Here is a 22356-nt window from a genome sequence, read left to right on the forward strand (position 1 = left end):
AACTCTAGTTAATGATGCATACACTGAAGTGTTTAGGGGTGATATGTATCAATGCCTTCGGCTTACTTTGAAATATATTTTTAAAATAAGATGGATATAAGGGTGAGTAGAAGATGAACCGATGAATAAATATATGATAAAGCAAAGACCGCAAAATGTTAATGTAAAATTTAAGTGGACGAATATATGGATGTCCGCTCTAAATTTTTCAACTTTTCTAATATCTAGAAATTTTCATAATAAAATGTTGAGAAAGAAAAAGCTGTGAACCTTGCACCTTTCAGAAAAAAAGTTTTGCATACAATTTCGGAGGCTTTTTAGACCCCCAAAGTCTACCCATGGACAGAGAGCCAGTGGATTGCAGGTTAAAAACTGTGGGTGTATAACTTTTGAAGTTCTATCACTAAGAACTTATCAGGGGCAAGTACTTTAATATTCCTTTATTATGAGAAATTAAGGCTGGCTATTTTAAGACTAATTACAATTTTGGAATTCAGAGAATATCCTGAAAAAAATAATCTGATGATATACTTTCCTTATTTAGGTTTTAAAATAACCATTAAAAAAAAAATTACAACAAAACAGGTGCCTTTACAGTTGACCAAGTGATGCTGCTAGAGCAAGAAGGGAAGCTTTAAAAAAAATTAAAAAATAAAAAAAAGCCTATAAAAATAGAAAGCTGGAATTTTATTAACTGACCCTCAAAAATCTAGTTAAAATCTTATGATGTAAAAATGATCAAATTAGTAATTGGCTAGAAACAGTGACCGACCATTTTGTGATGTTTTTGGTATCACAAACTTGTCCTTAAAATCTCAGAGAATTTAAAAGAGCTGCCTATTTTTAGAGAGACGAGTTATTTTTAGATAGATAGATGTGTTTTTTAAAATTATTATTTTTATTTTTTTTTGAGACGGAGTCTTACTCTGTCGCCAGGCTAGAGTGCAGTGGTGTGATCTCAGCTCACTGCAACCTCCTCCTCCTGGGTTCGAGCGATTCTCCTGCCTCAGCCTCCTGAGTAGCTGGGACTATAGGCACGTGCCACCATGCCCAGCTAATTTTTGTTTTTTTGGTAGATAAGGGGTTTCATCATATTGGCCAGGATGGTCTCGATCTCTTGACCTAATGATCCACCCACCTCAGCCTCCCAAGTGCTGTGATTACAGGCGTGAGCCACTGCACCAGCCTATTTTTAGATAGACGAATGGATTACCTGAACAAAGCCTGAAGAAGACTTATGATTATATCCAAGAAGTAGTTCCTGATAACGAGAAACCTCATCTACACCCAGCTTCCCAGAACTTAGCATTGCCATGGCAAAGAAGGCCATACACAAAATGAAAACACTAATAAGAAACTGGAAAAAATATGTGGAACTTACATCACAAAGGACAAATATCCATAATATATCTTCTTAATTATTTATATATACATATATGTATATATTCCTAATATATCTCGTATACAAAAAGCTTTTAAAACATTAGAAGGAAAAGAACAACAACCTAGATAGAAAAATTAACAAAAGATACGAACAAATAGTCCATATGTGTATTAAAAAGATGCTCCCCTCATTCATGATAAGATAAATGCAAATTAAAGTATACCAAATTATATTTTAACAGGAAGGCTAAGTTTGGGGCTGTATTAAAAGGTCACAGAATGGTTGTTCATTCTTTTCTGGCCAATTATTATTTCACTGTTTTTACATCATGTAATTTTAACTAGATTTTTCAATGTCAGCTAATAAAATTCCAGCTTTCTCTTTTCATAGGTTTTTATCTTTTTAAAAACACTTCTCATTTTGCTCTCACTTGTTCAAGTAAAAAGGCACTTGTTTTGATTCCTCATCTAGATTAGAAAAAGTTCCAAAGTTTGACTATAATATACACTGTTGGTAAGACTGTGGGGAAATAGGCAGTCTCACATATTAGGGGCAATGCAGAGCTCTGTAACTTCTGTGGAGGGGAGTTTGGTAATGTCTAGGAAGATTATATTAGCATTTACTTTTTGACCCAGTAACCCAATCCCTCTTCTTGAATCTATCGCAAAGACACACTGTCAACAATGGAAACCAACTCTCTCTATATATATATTTCATAAAGTATATATGTATTTCATAAAGTATATATTTCATAAAGTATATATATACACACTTTAATTTGCATTTATCTTATAATGAGTGGAGCACCTTGCTAGTACATGTATGGACTATTTCTTCATATCTTTCGTCAATTTTCTATCTAGGTTGTTCTTTTCCTTCTAATGTTTTAAAAGTTTGTTGTATATTAGATATATTAGAAATATATATCTATGTACACATAGATATGTATATATAGATATACCTACATACAATATGTATATATAGATAATTAGGAAGATATATTATAGATATTAGTCCTTTGTGATATAAGTTCCACATATTTTTTCCAGTTTCTTATTAGTGTGTTCATTTTGTGTGTGGCCTTTTTTGCCATGGCAATGCTAAGTTCTGGGAATCTGGGTGTAGATGAGGTTTCTGGTTATCAGGAACTACTTCTTGGAAATAATCACAAGTCTTTTTCATATATATATATATGTTGCAGCACTACTTTTAATTGGAAAAGATTAAAAACAACCCAAATGCTTACCTACAGGGGATTAGTTGAATAAACAATGGTACATCCATTCACATGAAATGTCTCAGCCCAAAATCTCCTTAAGCTGATAAGCAACTTCAGCAAAGTCTCAGGATACAAAATCAATGTGCAAAAATCACAAGCATTCTTATACACCAATAACAGACAAACAGAGAGCCAAATCATGAATGAACTCTCATTCACAATTGCTTCAAAGAGAATAAAATACCTAGGAATACAACTTACAAGGGATGTGAAGGACCTCTTCAAGGAGAACTACAAACCACTGCTCAATGCAATAAAAGGGGACACAAACAAATGGAAGAACATTCCATGCTCATGGATAGGAAGAATCAATATCGTGAAAATGGCCATACTGCCCAAGGTAATTTATAGATTCAATACCATTCCCATTAAGCTACCAATGACTTTCTTCACAGAACTGGAAAAAACTACTTTAAAGTTCATATGGAACCAAAAAGAGCCCATATTGCCAAGACAATCCTAAGTCAAAAGAACAAAGCTGGAGGCATCACACTACCTGACTTCAAACTATACTAAAAGGCTACAGTAACCAAAACAGCATGGTACTGGTACCAAAATAGAGATATAGACCAGTGGAAAAGAACGGAGCCCTCAGAAATAATACCATACATCTACAACCATCTGATCTTTGACAAACCTGACAAAAACAAGAAATGGGGAAAGGATTCCCTATTTAATAAATGGTGCTGGGAAAACTGGCTAGCCATAAGTAGAAAGCTGAAACTGGATCCCTTCCTTACTCCTTATACAAAAATTAATTCAAGATGGATTAGAGACTTAAATGTTAGACCTAAAAACCATAAAAACCCTAGAAGAAAACCTAGGCAATACCATTCAGGATATAGGCATGGGCAAGGACTTCATATCTAAAGCACCAAAAGCAATGGCAACAGAAGCCAAAATTGACAAATGGGATCTAATTAAACTAAAGAGCTTCTGCACAGCAGAAGAAACTACCATCAGAGTGAACAGGCAACCTACAGAATGGGAGAAAATTTTTGCAATCTACTCATCTGACAAAGGGCTAATATCCAGAACCTACAAAGAACTCAAACAAATTTACAAGAAAAAAACAACCCCATCAAAAAGTGGGCAAAGGATATGAACAGACACTTCTCAAAAGATGACATTTATGCAGCCAACAGACACATGAAAAAATGCTCATCATCACTAGCCATCAGAGAAATGCAAATCAAAACCACAATGAGATACCAAGTCACACCAGTTAGAATGGTGACCATTAAAAAGTCAGGAAACAACAGGTGCTGGAGAGGATGTGGAGAAATAGAAACACTTTTACACTGTTGGTGGGACTGTAAACTAGTTCAACCGTTGTGGAAAACAGTGTGGTGATTCCTCAAGGATCTAGAACCAGAAATACCATTTGACCCAGCCATCCCATTACTGGGTATATACCCAAAGGATTATAAATCATGCTGCTATAAAGACACATGCACACGTATGTTTATTGAGGTACTATTCACAATAGCAAAGACTTGGAATCAACCCAAATGTCCATCAATGACAGACTGAATTAAGAAAATGTGGCACATATACACCATGGAATACTATGCAGCCACAAAAAAGGATGAGTTAGTGTCCTTTGTAGGGACATGGATGCAGCTGGAAACCATCATTCTCAGCAAACTATTGCAAGAACAGAAAACCAAACACCTTATGTTCTCACTCACAGGTGGGAATTGAACAATGAGATCACCTGGACACAGGAAGGGGAACATCACACACCAGGGCCTATTGTGGGGTGGGGGGAGTGGGGAGGGATAGCATTAGGAGATATACCTAATGTAAATGACGAGTTAATGGGTGCAGCACACCAACATGACACAAGTATACATATGTAACAAACCTGCACGTTGTGCACAGGTACCCTAGAATATAAAGTATAATAAAAAAAAAGAAAAGAAACGAAAAATGAATGTGTGTACACCCATGTTCGTGGCAGCATTGCTATTAATAGCAAAAAAGTGAAAGCAACCCAATTATCCATTGATGGATGAATGGGTAAACAACATGTGTTCTATACATACAATAGAATAATGTTCAGCCTTTAAAAGGAAGGATGCTGTGACATACGCTACACATAGACGAGCCTTGAGGACATCATGCTAAGTGAAACGAACCAATCACAAAGGACGAATACCATATGTTTCTGCTTATATGATATACCCAGTGTAAGTTAATTCATAGAGATGGAAATTAGAATGCTGGTTGTTAGGAGCTGGAGGGAAGGGGAAATAGGGGGTTATTGTTTAATAAACAGAGATTCAGTTTTGCGAGATGAAAGCGTCTGGAGATGGCTGGGTGATGAAGGTTGCACAACAATGTGAATGTATTTAATGTCGCTAACGGTACACCTAAAAATAGTCTAAGTGGTAAATATTACTTTACGTGTATTTTACCACAATTTAAAATAAAAGGAAGATGAAGATCTCTATGTACGGCTTATAATGGTCTCAAATAGATTATTAAATAAAGCAGGGAATACAGGGATGTAAATTGTATTCTATCATTTGCTTAAGAAGGTGGAGAGGGAACCAAGTATTTGATTATATTTTTTAAAAACAGCATGGAAACATACACCAAAAACTTAAAAACAAAAAGTTAACTATAGGTTAAGGAGAGAACAAGGTGGAAAAGACATGAATACAATAGACTTTGTTTTGTAGCTCAGAATAGAACTTGTTTTGTAATTTAATCTTAGAAGTATGGAAATGTTTTACATAACAATAAAACAAAACTGAATTTTAAAAATGCAATACATTTGAAAAATGAAGCAAACTTAACCATATATAGAGTTGGTGGTACAAGGAATTATTTTAAGTAATTTTAAAGCACAGTAATTTGACAGTACATTCCACCTGCTATACACCCTAAGGACAAAAAGAACTGCAAAAAAAGCAAGATTCTGAGCTGTGTCAGGTATCATGTTCCTAGAAATTTTATTGTTTTCTGAAACTAGAATATAATGTAATGTACAATGATAACATATAAAATGACATAAAGAACCTGTATATTATGTAGAAGAATACATTATATAAATAAGAGCATAAAGCAAATAAGTAATGATGCTTGTATCATTAGAAATCAAAATTTTCTGAGAGAAAGGTATAAATTAAAATAAAATTAGTAAAAGCCATATAACCTTACATTTGAATTGGGAATATCAGTGCAAAATAGTAGTGCATTTTCTCTTAATGTGTTTTCTTAGCTGTCTTTTGAAAAAGTCTAAAAAGAAGAACCAACCTAGTGGCAGTGGGCAGCTCTAGAACCCAGGTTGTGGTTTTTTAAGATACTATTTCTCACTGAAAAGAAGTAGAATATATTGGAGAAATAGTGGATTTTAGATCTGGAAAGAAATGTACAAGATGAGCCTGGATCATCTTGTCATACCTAGAAGCTATCCAGAGCTTCTGAGGTCACATCAGAGGAACTCAGGAGCCTGAAGAGGCTCCAACCAGTTTCAGATGGGACAGTTTGAGCATCAATAATAATAACAAATTAAATGGACTGAAACACATCAAGAACATTTAAATTTGTGAGTCAATAATGATATTAAATAAACAAAATTCACGGACCACCTTTGGAAGATGCTAGGAAACCTATTCTCCACTTTAAAACTGATAAATATAAGGAGCAAATCGTGAATTAGTTTGCTTTTCTATATAAACTGTACCTCAGTGTAACCAAGTATTTGATAAAGGAGAGGTTTTCTTTAAAGACACGTTCCAGTAGTAAATGAAGCAGAAAGGCAGCATGAAAACTTTGAAAGAAAATAATAGACCTAGGTAATAATCATCAGTGACTGCTGAGATTAAAAAAAAAAAAAAAAAGACAACTGGTCATTGTGAGAATCTTGATGGAATACAGGACAGCACCTATGAAGGAGTATTGCTAACAAAAAAAAAAATCCATGTTGTAGTCAATTAAGCCACCAGATTAACTACCAGATTGCAGGAAGTACAGCGGAACTTCTTAAATAACACCACGAGGGTGCAATCAGCAAAATCTAGAAAGTGGAAAACTATGGCGTCAACTGTCCAGCTTCTTCAGGACATAAATTGCAAGGAGAGAGAAAAAAAAGATATTTAACAGATTTTTCCAACCAAATTCAACAAATAGACCTTGTTTGGATCTTGGTTGTTGAAACCAATTATAAGAAAGAAATTATAAGGATATCTGGAAAATTTGAACACTGAATGAATATGTGATGAGATTAACAACTTCTTACAAATTATTTTTAATATATTTTAGAAAATAATGATATTATTTTTGAAATAGTCATTATTGTTTAGACATATATACTGAAATATAAAGGGATGAAATGACATAATGTTTGAGATTTGCTTCAAAATCCATTGGTGGTGGGCCAGACATGGTGTCTTATGCCTATAATCCCAGCGTTTTGGGGGGCTGAGGCAGGAGAGTCATTTGAGCCCAGGTGTTGGGGTCTGCAGTGAACTATGATCACACCACTGCACTTTAGCATGGGCAACAGAGCAGGACCCGGTCTCAAAAAAAAAAAATCCATTGGTGGTGGTCATGGTGAAGAGCTGGGAATAAAGAATAAGTTTGGCCATACACAGAAAATTTTTGAAGCTGAGCGATAACGCATAGAAGCTCTTTGTATTATTTTCTATACCTTTATATATGTTTGTAAATTTCCATAACAAAAAGCAAAAGTTAAAAAGAAACTAAGAGAGGAAACTTACATTAGAAGGTTGAGAAGCATTCCTCTCAACTATTAACTCGACATCTGGGAAAGGAATAGCCATGTTCCTATCTCTAGTAGACACTCTCAGATGCACAGCATGTTTCCCATCTTGTAGGAAAGGCACAACATCGGGCAGCTCCCAGATCACCATGAGGTAAATATCATCTTCCTTGCCCTTTAATAGAAATCCAGTGAGTACATGAAAAGTTCAATTAATTATTTTATTTTGAACTGTTTTAAAGAGATAGAGAAAATAGAACCTACACTGATGTATCCACCATCTAGCTTTACCAAATCTTCAGCCCCATCTCTTCCTTGCTTATTAATATAATTCCTCTTTCTTCCCTCCCTAGAGTAACCAGTAATGTGAATATGATGTTAGTCATGAAAGTTTTAATATTTCTATGTTGGAATGCTGTCCAACTATATGGATTCTTCTTCAACTTTCTTATTTCACTCAATAGGATGCTTTTGAGATTTATACAAGTTATTTCATGGAACTCCAGTTTATTTATTTTAAACTGCTTTATCATATTATATAAACATACTACAATATATTTATCCATTCCCCCATTGACGGATGTTCAGAGTGCCAATTTGGTACTGCTTTTCTTTACAGACAGGCGGCACAGTTTCTACAGCATATATTTGGGGTAAAATTACCTAACTATAAGATATGCACATCTTCAACTTTACTAGCTATCACCTAACAACTTCTCTAGGTAGTGTTTAGCTATGTTCACTCTCACCAGGAGTAGATGAGAGTTCCCCTTTCTTCATATTCTTGCTAACACTTGGTATTATTTGATTTTCTTAATGTTTTGCCTGATGAGTATGAAATGGAACATTTTAAAACTAATTTTTAATACCCTTTCAAATAGGAAGACAGGAAGTCAAATTGTCTCTATTTGTAGATGACACGATTGTATATTTAGAAAACCCCATGGTCTCAGCCCAAAATCTCCTTAAGCTGATAAGCACCTTCAGCAAAGTCTCAGGATACAAAATAAATGTTAAAAAATCACAAGCATTCCTATACACCAACAACAGACAAACAGAGAACCAAATCATGAGTGAAGTCCTATTCACAATTACTACAAAGAGAATAAAATACCTAGGAATATAACTTACAAGGGATATGAAAGACCTCTTCACGGAGAACTACAAACCACTGCTCAAGGAAATAAGAGAGGACACAGGCCGGGCGCGGTGGCTCACGCCTGTAATCCCAGCACTTTGGGAGGCCGAGACGGGCGGATCACGAGGTCAGGAGATCGAGACCATCCTGGCTAACACGGTGAAACCCCGTCTCTACTAAAAAATACAAAAAACTAGCCGGGCGAAGTGGCGGGCGCCTGTAGTCCCAGCTACTTGGGAGGCTGAGGCAGGAGAATGGCGTAAACCCGGGAGGCGGAGCTTGCAGTGAGCTGAGATCCGGCCACCGCACTCCAGCCTGGGTGACAGAGCGAGACTCCGTCTCAAAAAAAAAAAAAAAAAAAAAAAAAAAAAGAGAGGACACAAACAAATGGAAAAACATTACATGCTCATGGATAGGAAGATCAATATTGTGAAAATGGCCATACTACCCAAAGTAATTTATAGATTCAATGCTATCCCCATCAAGCTACCATTGACTTTCTTCACAGAATTAGAAACAACCACTTTAGATTTCATATGGAACCAAAAAGAGTCCATACAGTCATGACAATCCTAAGCAAAAAGAACAAAGCTGGAGGCATCACACTCCCTGACTTTGAACTACACTACAAGGCTACAGTAACCAAAACAGCATGGTACTGGTACCAAAACAGACATGTAGACAAATCGATTAGAGCAGAGGCCTCAGAAATAATGCCACACATTTACAACCATCTGAACTTTGACAAACCTGACAAAAACAAGCAATGGGGAAGTGATTCACTATTTAATAAATTGTGTTGGGAAAACTGGTTAGCCATATATGCAGAAAACTGAAACTGGACCCCTTCCTTACACCTTATACAAAATTAAGTCAAGATGGATTAAAGACTTAAATGTAAGACCTAAAACCATAAAAACCCTAGAAGAAAACCTAGGCAATACCATTCAGGAAATAGGCATGGGCAAAGACTTCATGACTAAAATACCAAAAGCAATGGCAACAAAAGCCAAAATTGACAAATAACAGCTAATTAAACTGAAGAGCTTCTGCACAGCAGAAGAAACTATCAACAGAGTGAACAGGCAACCCACAGAATGGGACAAAATTTTTGCAGTCTATCTATCTGTCAAAGGGGTAATATGCAGAATCTACAAGGAACTTAAATTTATAAGAAAAAAACAACCCCATTAAAAAGTGGGCAAAGGACATGAACAGACACTTCTCAAAAGAAGACATTTATGCGGCCAACAAACATATGAAAAAAAGCTCATCATCACAGGTCATTAGAGAAATTCAAATCAAAACCACGAGATACCATCTCATGTCAGTTAGAGTGGCGATCATTAAAAAGTCAGGAAACAACAGATTCTGGAGAGGATTTGGAGAAATAGGAATGCTTTTACACTGTTGGTGGGAGTGTAAACTAGTTCAACCATTGTAGAAGACAGTGTGGCAATTCCTCAAGGATCTAGAACCAGAAATACCATTTGACCCAGCCATCCCATTACTGGGTATATACCCAAAGGATTATAAATCATTCTACCATAAAGACACATGCACATGTATGTTTATTGCAGCACTATTCACAATAGCAAAGACTTGGAACCAACCCAAATGCCCATCAATGATAGACTGGATAAAGAAACTGTGGCACATACACACTATGGAATACTATGCAGCCACAAAAAAGGATGAGTTCATGTCCTTTGCAGGGAAATGGATGAAGCTGGAAACCATTATTCTCAGCAAACAACACAGGAACAGAAAACCAAATACCACATGTTCTCACTCATAAGTGGGAGCTGAAAAATGAGAACACATGGACACAGGGAGGGGAACATCACACACCAGGGCCTTTCAGAGGGTGAGGAATAGGGGAGGGATGGCATTAGGAGAAATACCTAATGTGGGTGACGGGTTGATGGGTGCAGCAAACCACCATGGCACGTGTATACCTATGTAACAAACCTGCACGGGCCAGGTGTGGTGGCTCACACCTGTAATCCCAGCACTTTGGGAGGCTAAGACGGGTGGATCACGAGGTCAAGAGATCGAGACTGTCGTGGCCAACATGGTGAAACCCCGTCTCTACTAAAAATACAAAAATTAGCTGGGCTACCAAGCATGCACTTGTAGTCCCAGCTACTCGGGAGGCTGAGGTTGCAAGAGGAGAATCGCTTGAACCCGGGAAGCAGAGGTTGCAATGAGTCATGATCATGCCACTGCACTCCAGCCTGGTGACAGAGCGAGACTCCATCTCGAGAAAAAAAAAAAGAAAAAAAAAGAAAAAAACCTGCACGTTCTGCACATATATCCCAGACCTTTTATAAAGTGTATAAAATGAGATACTAAAAATGAAAACTACCACTATTAAAAATTTTTTTTAACTATTTTTTAAACATATTAGTTATATTAACCATTAATAATATTTCCCTGACTGTTGTGAGTTGAACATTTTTTCATGTGTCTGCGAGCCATCTGGATTTCCTTACCTGTCCTTTGTTCATTTTTCTATTGGGCTATTTGTGGGTTTTTTTTTTCCTGCAGTTTGCGGGGTTCTTTACATATTCTGGTTTCTAACTCTTCTTCAGTTAGCTGGAGTGCAATGGCCTTTTCACTGTTTGTGACTTGTCTTTTCACTGTTTGTGACTTGTCTTTTCACTTTGTTTTTTAAGACCAGCTTTTATTTTTAATTTGAACATAATCATGATACCTTTGCCATATCCCATCTGTGGATGTGGTATATCTCTCCATTTATTCAGATTCTTTTCACATCCTTTAAGATGTATTTCCACAAAACTTTTGCATAGTTCTTGCTATGTTTATTTTAGGTACCTTATACTTTTGTTTGCTATTGTGGTGTGATCATTTATTCCACCTGTACTATGTTTATGTTTTCTTTCGTGAGTGTGTGTGACAGTGTCTTGCTCTGTCGCCCAGTCTACAGTGTAGTGGTGCTCTTTTGGCTCACTGCAATCTCTGCCTCCCAGGCTCAGGTGATCCTCCCACCTCAGCCTCCCAAGTAGGTGGGACTACAGGCACACACCACTACATCCAGCTCATTTTTGTATTTTTTATAGAGATGGGGTTTTGCTATATTGGCCAGGATAGTCTTGAACTCCTGGCCTCAAGCAATCTGCCTGCCTTGGCCTTACAAACTGCTGAGATTACAGGCGTGAGCCACTGTGCTGGGCCATATTTGTATTTTATAACTGGTTATTATTGATGACAGGCCATTAATTTTTAATGTTTGAATTGTTATATGGGAATAAAAGTCAAAATGTTAAGGTCAATTATTTTGCTTGCAGAACAGGACTCTTTCTATGTTGACGAGCAGTTATGGAAAAGTGGAGAGAATATTGGCCTAGGAGTGAAGACAGCCGGTTTCTAGTCTTAGTTCTTGTAGGACCTCGGGCAAGGTACATACCTTCTTTGGCCCTATTTTTCTTTGGCCCTAATTTTCTTATTTGCAAAATGAGGACTTTAGCTAGTTGATGGATAAAAGTCCTTCCATTTTTTAAACTTTGACTTTAGGTGTTGCCCTAAGGCCTCTGTTATTTCATATCCATGTTAATTTAAAAGTATGGGCCAATAGTACTCCTGCGTACTGGTGGAGTCTTTGTTTAGAGTTTGTGCCATTGTGGGACAGAAGGAATGAATCTCAGCAGTATCTCAGGAGTGACCAGATATTTACACTGAGTAATCGCGTAGTTAGATTTATGTGCCTACCTGGTGGTATGAGTTAGTGACAGTGGTTTAGTTTTTTTGTGACTTTTTGAGGCAGAGTCTTGCTCTGTCGCCCAGACTGGAGTACAGTGGTGCAATCATGGCTCACTGCAGCCTTGACTTCCCAGGATCGAGCAATCCTCCCACCTCAGCTCCCCAAGTAGCTGAGACTACAGGTGTGTGACACCATGCCTGGCTAATTTTTATATTTTTTTGGTAGAGATGGCGTCTCACTATGTTGCCCAGGCTGGTCTCAAACTCCTAGCCTCAAGCGATCCTCCTGCCTTGGCCTCCCAAAGTGCTGAGATCACAGGCATGAGCCACCACACCCGGCCCGACAGTCATTTTTAACAGGCTTAACGGGTTTCAATAGAATCGGGTTTCAATAGAATCTCCTATGACAGTGGCTCTCAGACTTTCTGAATTCACAGAGCAGTAGAATTTACAAAATACCTTTTGAAGATTGACCTAGAGTCACTCACATTCAATTTTACCAAGTGAGGACGTGAGGGAGAAGGAGATGGGAAACTCTACTAACATTATTTTATGAAAAGAAAGGCTATAGTAATACAAAACAGTAGGAAAGATACCATCTTAAAATTTAAAGGAAGTAAAAGTAGCTTTGTCAAAAGTTACCCTTTTTTTCTACATTTCATCTCTACTTGGTGAAATCTTTTATCTTATATTGGAATTGGCTGGTAAGTCTTTAGGAATCAGTTATCTAGGAAAACAGCAGTTCATATAATGCTAAGAGCACTATTATGTTAATTGCTTCATAAAGAAAAATCATTTACTTTAAAGGACACACAAATATAACTATATGAGTAGATCTAAAGTACTGTGGATAAAAGGAGGGTAAGTAAGTGGGTCTTTAGAATTTGAATGGTTTTGAGATCAATTAATCATCTTCCTGGAAACCCCCACAGTGCTTTGTTTATTATGTTAGAACAGTAATCTCTCACCAACCTATGGTTTTGTCAACAATGACTTGGGGGCAAATTTCTCTCAAATTTGCCAAAGGTTTCATATAGGCAGAATGCAGTTCTATCCCCTTAAAACTGAGATGATGAGAAGAATCATTGTTTTCTTCTCTTGTTGTCTATGAAGTTGTATTAATAGACCAGTCAATTTACAGTCTGCCCTCTTGTTACACGGCTTAGGAAATCATGCCCAGAATATTCAGCACGGCCATGATTTGTGCCCAGAGCGGGCAGTTGCACAAGCATTTTTCTGAGACTTGAGAAAATAAAACCAAGAACAGAAGTGTAAGAGAGATATTGTATTTAAGCCATTAAGGACTGTTTGAACACTTTTAAAAGTACATGAGACTTTGGAGACCCTTCTCAGCTCATACAGCTCATAATGCATCAGCAATGTTTCCTGAATAACTGAATGTGATTACTGAAGCAGATTTTGGCTTTTTAGTTTGCTGGGGGGCGGGGGGGGGTTGTTTGCTTTTTTGTTTGTTTGTTTTTGTTTTTGTTTTTAAGGCAGCTGGGAGTCTAGGAAGATAGAGGTTTGGTTTATCTTTCCTCCATTCCACTCTCAGCTCCAACTTCCACCTGTCCACCTTCCAGTTTCTGGTGCAAACAGAGAAGCGGGGTTTGGAATTTAGGGAAAGAAATTTATTATAAAGCTTGTTCTGTTTTTAGCTGGAAAAAAAAAATGTCCTGGCTACCCGATTAGTCTGACAACCATCCCACCACACAAGTTTCTGAGGCACTTTGTGAAAACACTCACAACACTTGTAATAGGGGGATCAGTGCAACTCCCATTAAATTATGAATTTCATGGTGAAAGGGAATATCCTTCTGGAACATGGTAAATATTTGGTAAATGGTCATTGAAAAAAATGAATGAATGAAAGTATTCTAGAAAATAAGTATGTAAATCAAATTATTTTATTTCTAATAGGCAGATTTAGTAGATAATAATAATAATTAATAATAATAAGCAAATAAGTATACTTTCAACATTATATTATAAAGCTGCCCGCTCCAACACTGGTAAAAGTTCTCCAAATACCGCTCATAAATTTACTGTTGTCTACCTTGGAAGAGGTTCTTTATTTATTTATTTTTATTCTTTCTATCCTTAATGAGCACCTGCTCTGGGCATGGCCAAGAATACAAATATAAATAAGAGAGGTTTTCAGTTCTTACCAAGATCCATCTGCAGGTTCTAAATGCAGAGCCAGAATAATCAAAGTAAAAAATGCTACAGTAGAACTAAAAACAATTTTGGTGAGTGAATAGTTCCATGCTACTTGTTGCAGCCCTCAAAAAAGGAGCATTTGTGACAACAGACATTGTCTGGTAGCAAGGGCATCTTGATGAACAGTGGCACTTTATAAAGCAAAAATCAACATTTCGTTTTGTTTTAGAGTGCATTACTAAGAAATGCCTTTCTACAGTGCCATTTTGGATTGCTCAGACGAGAGAAGAGTATATTACATCAGGGAAGTTTTTTACTCCTTTTTTCCAGTTCTTAGGTCATCAGTCATCTTAAGCTGGTGCTTCATGATTGCTATGCTATTCAAGACTTTTCTTTTTCTGGTCTTAGCTTTCAGAAGGGGAATAATAAAGGCAGTGAGGTGAGTCCTTGAGTTCGAGGTGACGGGGTGAGATCCGCTCGATAGCCAGGATAGATGATCTAGTCTTCATTATAAATTTGAAGAGGGCATTAGCATTCCGAGGTGGTAATAGAGTCATAGGAAAAATAGCCTACCTCAATCCTCCCCAAACAGCCCTGGGCAGATTGCATCATTAACCTTAAAATAAACAAAGCGATTTTGGTGACAAGCTGGAAAAGTGACTTGAGCATCCCTGAATGCATTATGGGTGATAAGGGACAGAGCCTGCCGGAAAGCAATTCTGCAGTGAATTATCCCCATATGAGGGTGTAAAGCATGTCCGAGGTGGCAGCTGAGTATAAATTTAACCTTCTTGACACCCGCCTTAGGAGACCCTGACTAACCCTTCAGCAGAAGCTTGATGGGCAACATGCGGTGACTGGGCAGGGATTCTTTTTTGCTCTTTGCTTGAACCTGGGCCAAGTTAATGAGGAGCATCACGAGAAGGTTGAGGATAAACACTATCTTCAGCTGGCTACCAAGAGAGGCGTTACATGGGTGGGGATTATCCACGGACTCATTTGATTTTCCCGAAAAGGGCACCTGCAGTGCGAATATGAAATGGGATTATAAACCTGGATCATTTTGATAGTCCCGTTGCGCTCCAAGGCCAGGACCAGGTGCTGGTGTTTTTCTTGGGCTTTGAGGAAAACGAGGCGTTGTAGGCAGTGCTCCTCCTCCTTCCAGTCTTTCCCCTCCAGCAACACTTTCATCTCCTGCCCACTGCCAAAGTCCCAGATTCTGACTGTTCCTGAGCATACAGAGAAAAAGATTACGTAGGTAAAAGTGACTTAGAGAAAGCTTGGCTTTTTGCTCAGAGAAAATTCATCCGATTGAAAGCTTTCTGCCAACAATTTATCCTATATTTATTCCCTACTCAGATGGGTGAGTCTTCCCAGGCTTGCTGTGCATGAAATTTATTCCTATATGCCTTGATTTCTCACAGGCTGAAAAAATAAAAATAAACAGGACCAGGCAACGCCTTGAAATCTGCCCTCAGGCTCTCCTACTAAGCTTTTGCTCTTAAGTGAGTCGCTTCTGTTTTTATTCTCCCAACGCTTTTCAGTGTGCTAAACACGCCGTCCCGAACACGGGAATGTTCGCTACCATGCCACAATTATTATTCACAGCGAAAGATCATTCCAGTAATCTATCACGTTTCTTAATGTGCTGACATGTTTTAGGACGTTAGCTCTTATTAGATAATAAAAAGTTGGAGGGAATCCCAGTCGGTAAGAATCTGCCAAGCTTGGAGATTGGTTTTGTTGGTTACATGGGAGGAAAGTGAAAGAAAAGTATGGAGTGTTTTTCTTTTTCCTTTTTTTTTTTTTTTTTTTTTTTGAGACGGAGTCTCACTCTGTCACCCAGGCTGGAGTGCAGTGGTGCAGGGTCTGGGCTCACTGCAAGCTCTGCCTCCCGGGTTCATGCCATTCTGCTGCCTCAGCCTCCCGAGTAGCTGGGACTACAGGCGCCCGCCACCACGCCCGGCTAATGTTTTTTTTTTTTTGAGAGGGAGTCTCGCTCTGTCGCCCAGGCTGGGATGCAGTGGCTGGATCTTAGCTCACTGCAAGCTCCGCCTCCCGGGTTCACGCCATTCTCCTGCCTCAGCCTCCCGAGTAGCTGGGACTACAGGCGCCCGCCACCTCGCCCGGCTAGTTATTTTTTGTATTTTTTAGTTGAGATGGGGTTTCACCTTGTTAGCCAGGATGGTCTCGATCTCCTGACCTCGTGATCCGCCCGTCTCGGCCTCCCAAAGTGCTAGGATTACAGGCTTGAGCCACTGCGCCTGGCCTGTTTTTGTATTTTTAGTAGGGATGGGGTTTCACCGTGTTAGCCAGGATGGTCTCGATCTCCTGACATTGTGATCCACCCGCCTTGGCCTCCCAAAGTGCTGGGATTACAGGCGGGAGCCACCGTGCCTGACCGAGTGTTTTTCTTACGTTTAAAATTATACTTTCGGTTTGAAACCTAATCCTCGATATGATGGTATTTGGAGATGATTAGGTCATGGGGGTAGAACCCTCATGAATGGGATTAGTGCCTTTATAAAAAAGGCCCCAAATTCAGATCTGCTGTGACTCAGATGAAAAAAGAAAAGTAAGTAATAAAATGGGCCCCAAGGATCTGCCTTACCCCTTTGTCATGTGGGAACACAGTGAGAAGGCACCATCTATAAACCAGGAGGTGGGCCCTTGCCAGACGCCAGATCTGCCAGCGCCTTGATCTCGAACTTCCCAGCCTCCAGAACTGAGAGAAATCGATTTCTGTTGTTGGAAAACACCCAGTCCTCCTGCCCTGAGTGGTAAAGCATGTCAAATGGGCTGAGCCCAGGAGGTTTTCCTACCTCCCCTCAAGAGGTAGAGAACAACTTGCTCAGCTCTGTCTCCCTTACAGTAGGTCTTCATCTACAATATCAGCAGGAGGGTTTGCCACCCTTCCCTCAGTGGCTTAGGCATTTGCTTTGTCAGTAAGACGGATGCTGGTGGGACTTTCTGTGGCTCCACAGTGTAGGCTGTTCCTGTCTACCAGATCTGCACCATGAGGGAGGCCAGCCCTGTGTGACATGTGACAAGCCGTGTGAGGAGCATGGGAATGGACGCATACTCCCTTTGTGTTTCTGGCTTTTAGAAGCGCTGTACTCTCATGCTATCCTACACTCAGATCTCAGCAGTTCTTACAAATCTGACTACATTCTCACCCATCTGAATGCCAGCCCCATTTCCTTCTCATTACTGCCCTAGGTTAGCCAGTAACTGTGTCCTATCTGTCCCCGGAAGTGCCTGTGTCTTTCCTTCTATTTCAGGCTATTTGCCTGCAACATTGATTCTCACATAGGTTCAAGAAAAGTTCTGATTTCATAGATCAGCTTGCTTTTTTATAGATGTCAGTGTGGGCCCAACACTCTTTCCATCTTATTACATACCAAGGAGACACTGTCAGCTCCAATTCTGATAGTGCTTAAAGCATTTTAATTAATCTGATATATGACATTTGAGACCTCAACTAATGTAAAAATTTAAAGATTTATATCAGTGTTTCAGTGTTTGGCAAAATTTGTTAGCCTTCTACATTGTTTTGAACTTAGAAAAATAAAAAGAAACAGAAAGTTGCAAAAATAGTAAAGTCCTGTGTATCTTGTCCCAACTTCCCCCATTGCTTCCAGCCCATGTGACTACGGTATAGTCCTAAAACAAGCAAATTGACATTAGAAAATCCCATTAACTAGACGACAGACCTTGTCCAGATTTTACCAGTTTTTTGCATGCACTCTCGTGTGTATGTGTCTAGTTCTTCACAATTTTACTGTGTGTATAAATTTGCACAACCAGTATACAGAAATGTTCCATCAATCCACAGGAACTTTCGTGTTAACCTTCATAGTCACCACAACCCCCACCGTCACTATTTGGTAATCAGTAAGCTGTTTTACTTATCTAAAAGTTTGTCGTTTTGAAGACATTTTATTTTGTTATTTCAAGAATGTTATTGGCTGGGCGCGGTGGCTCATGCCTGTAATCCCAGCACTTTGGGAGGCCGAAGCGGGCAGATCATTTGAGGTCAGGAGTTCCGAGACCAGCCTGGGCAACATAGCAAAACCCTGTCTCTACTAAAAATACAAAAATTAGCCGAGCATGGTGGAAGGCGCCTGTAGCCCCAGCTACTCAGAAGGCTGAGGCAGGAGAATCGCTTGAACCCAGAAGGCAGAGGTTTCAGTGAGCCGAGACCCTGCACCACTGCATTCCAGCCTAGGCAACAAAGCAAGACTCCATCTCAAAAAAAAAAAAAAAAAAAAAAAGAACTGAAATGGATGAGATTGACTCTTGTCTTTTGTTAGTGTCTTTCAGATACATTCAAACTGCTGCAAATATAACTAGTTTGTTTCTTTGTATTACTTGTAATAACTGTAGTATTCCACTGTATTGATGTACTGCAGTTTGTCTAACCAGTCATATGTTGAAAAATGGTTTGTTTTTCAGTTTTTGGTTATTATCAATCTGCTATAAACTGTTTTTTTAAACACCACCCACTCTATGGCATTCCATTGTAGCAGTTCAAATGGATGGAGATACTTTCTTTATGGTTAACTTCATTCATTTGCTTTGGGGGACCTGGAAGAAGGGGCCAGAGGGATGATAAACAGTATAGTTGTGGAATGCCTATTTCTAGGTCATTGCTCAGAGGAGAGAATTCTCTTCTCACATGGGCTTTTATAGTGGTCACCTCAAGTTCAGACTCTAGTGAACCACAGGTCTTTTCCTCTCCTCCTTTAACCCTACCCCCTTTCTTATCCCTCAGCTCGAATCCTGCTCGACACCCAGAGTGTTTTCACTGCACTGTTTTCCTTCCCCTACACCAGGTTCTCTCCATCAGCAACACTCACACCCCCAATATTTGTTTGCTGGCCACTAACAACATCATTAAACGTCGATTAAATACTCCCTGTATACCCAGCACTGTGGTAGGAGCTGGGGGTACTTAATGAATAATCATAGTGCCCACCCTCAAGGACTCTGTGGCATTATAGGAAAACAGTCACACAAACAATTAAAAGACATTATCGTGTTCTCAGACATTCCTGGGTTATGCAGAGGCCAGTCTCCTTGTCCAAATTTCCTGCTACCTTGGGACTTGGGCAGTCAGATTTAGTGGAGCAGAGAGCAGGGAGATGTACTCCTCAGCTTTTCCCAGGTGATGGGTGGTAATGAGAGGAGACCAGTGGCTTGTGGTTTGAACTTCACTGGGAGTCAGAGAATCTCACTTCCCAGGGTGTCCTGGATCTCTGTCAATTTAACCAAGAGGGCCTGGCACAGTGGCTCACTTCTGTAACCCCAGCTACTTGGGAGGCCAAGGAGGAAGGATCACTTGAAGCCAGGAGGTTGAGACCAGCCTGGGCAACACAGTGAGACTCCGACTCCAAATAAATAAACACAATAAAATAAATTTAACATATGTACCTTTGAGAAGGACAAACTCAATATCTGAAAGAATTCTAGGTTCTAGAACTAACAACATAAGATATGGCTTGCTCACATATAAACAATACTATTGTCAGTCATATATTGAATTGCTTAATGCTTCTGCATGATAATAATTGTGTACATTGCTCAGAATTTCAACAACTACATTTCGTGTCTATGCAGGGTGTGCTTATGGAACAGTTAAGACTGCTTTCTCAAGAACTGGTCCACGTGAAGGGCAGTTGCATTTATTCATACCCCATCGACTCAGTATTCATGATTTTATTTCACATGGTGTTGTCATCTGCTCACACTTTAAAAAGTCAGACTTTCACACATCGAGATGCTCACTCAATTCATCAATTGGCTTATGCGTGTAGGCCTAGGGTAAATATATTCAGAGTAGTGCATGCAATTGGTCATATGGTCTAGATAAAGCAGTTCTTTCATTTAGTACGTAGTGAGTGGGGTGAAAGGCAGGGCAGTCTGTAGCTCTTTAGTTCCTGGAAGTCCTACCAGTGCTGCATAGTGTAAGGCACATCAAACAGCCCACCCCAACCTGGGCCTGGCATCCTCTCAAGTTTGGCATGGCACATGCCCTCCGCAAGGCTAGACGTGAACAACTCCAATATAGAACTCTAGGAGTAATGTGAAAAAGTTGGCTGGGTGTTTTGTCTGGTCCAGAAATCTACTGTCGGTAAAACTATTGTTAGCAAGCACTGAATCCAATGTCTGTCTCTTAGCTGATGGTACCCAAAAGTGGAACGATAGGATGAGTCAGTGCAACACGGATTAGATGAGATGTCATATGCGAAAGACTTCTGCAAACTGTTAAAGCGACTATGTAAATGCAATGTGAGGAATCATTTTTAACATCCATATCAAGACATTGATGCCTGTTAGATAAGGGACTCTACCACTATTCACCCAGGCACAGGAATTTCACTGGCACCCAGACATATTCCAGCCTGCTTCATGCTCTCCTTCTACCCCAAAGAATGAAAGAGTTTTCGGCAGAAATTCTCAGGACCCTAAAGCAGAGACGCCACATTCTGGATGTTAGTCTGACCGTTATATGCTCCTGTGGCAAAAAAAAATCCACTTTCATCGACAGCTGCAGAAGTCACTTCAATATTGAAACCATGAGGGTCTAAAATCTGGTATACTTGGAGCCCAGTCTCGAGTTCCCATACCTATGGGAAAGAACAAAAATATCAAATAATCCCTTGGAATAAGCCCTTCAATTCTCATCAGAATTACACCATATTCACAACAGCCTCACAGATGGAACTCTGTACATCTAACACATTTCCTAGCACTCTGCCCTGAGTGTTGGTTTGATCAAAGATAGTTCTGAAAGATAAAGTGCGTTTAATAGTTACTGTGCTCTCCCGGACTGTGTCTGCTGCAAATGGAGGGCTGAGACAGGCAGGGACTCTATTCCAGGCAGCCCCGGGCCATGGAAGAAGTGGTCAGTTGGTACTGTAAGCCTGAAGCAAGGTTAGAAATGGAACAATTGCAAGCTCAGCGACAAAAGAAATATGAACTGGATTTATTCCCTGGTGACACTCATCCTAGTTAGCCAGGGATCATGGGACAGGATGTGTGGTTAATAGCATGGGACCTGAGAGAAGAATCCTGAGGAAAGAGCTCATTGACCTTTCCTAGGAATGTTGTGACTAGAGACATGGGCCCAGCGAGAGAGAGAATGGGAGAGAGAGAGACATATACAGAGAGAAAGAGAGACAGAGAGAAAGAGACTGACCTCAGAGAAGCCATCTGTGTAATTAGGATGGGTGTAATCAGAAAATCTAGAGACATGTCAAGACTCAAGAGTCATCATTATCTCTCTCTGGAAACACAGTAGAGGCCTTAGACCTGCAGATTATCTGTCTGAGTCTCTCCTTCATGGAGTTGCCGTGCTCAGATGTAAATTGCACTGCCATAACGTGCCAGCACTGAACCGGCAACACAGAATGATTGCACTGTAGGTATTGTGGCAGAGAGGACAGCATATACAAAGTGCCAGGGGTGAGACAGTTCATCTTTCCTCCAGGGAATGGAAAGAAAGCCACTGTAGCTGGGTGAAAGGGGGAGTGTGGAGGGGATGGAGCTGATGAGATAGTCTGGGGGCCAGATAATGAAGGGCCACTTGTGGGGAAGTGGTAGAGCTGGGATTTGAGTGAAGTCAGTCTGGCCCTAGAGTCTGTGCTTTTAACTTCTGCGTGTCCCTGGTTGTAGACGAGGTTCTTAAGGGAGAAAGAGGAATGTGGGTCATTGCATGAATGGGTCTCAGGGGTCACCCATCTCCTGGCCTGCAGTGTGATCTCTCTCCAACCAACCTGGCATGAAAACTCACCTTCATGTATTCCTTTCCACTCTTTTATCCCACACAGCGATGACATTTTCCCCGTAAGAGGTGACTGCATGAAATACTGATTGCACGAAAGCAGGACAGGTTTCAGTTTTCGTTTTCCTCTACCTCTCTCTTTAGGCATTACCAG

General features: G+C 39.6%; 1 protein-coding gene across 1 annotated transcript in view; it reads right to left on the bottom strand.

The window, feature by feature from the left end:
* Positions 1–22356, bottom strand: part of WDR64 (WD repeat domain 64) — a 157408-nt gene that overhangs the window by 41939 nt on the left and 93113 nt on the right. The window contains exons 13-15 of the mRNA XM_015127227.3: positions 20922–21045; positions 15470–15645; positions 7394–7570 (exon numbers count right to left, since the gene is read on the bottom strand). Coding sequence (XP_014982713.3) covers positions 7394–7570; positions 15470–15645; positions 20922–21045 — 477 coding nt within the window. The remainder of the gene's footprint in view (positions 1–7393; positions 7571–15469; positions 15646–20921; positions 21046–22356) is intronic.

This window comes from Macaca mulatta, chromosome 1, assembly GCF_049350105.2.
Source record: "Macaca mulatta isolate MMU2019108-1 chromosome 1, T2T-MMU8v2.0, whole genome shotgun sequence".
Taxonomy (NCBI): domain Eukaryota; kingdom Metazoa; phylum Chordata; class Mammalia; order Primates; family Cercopithecidae; genus Macaca; species Macaca mulatta.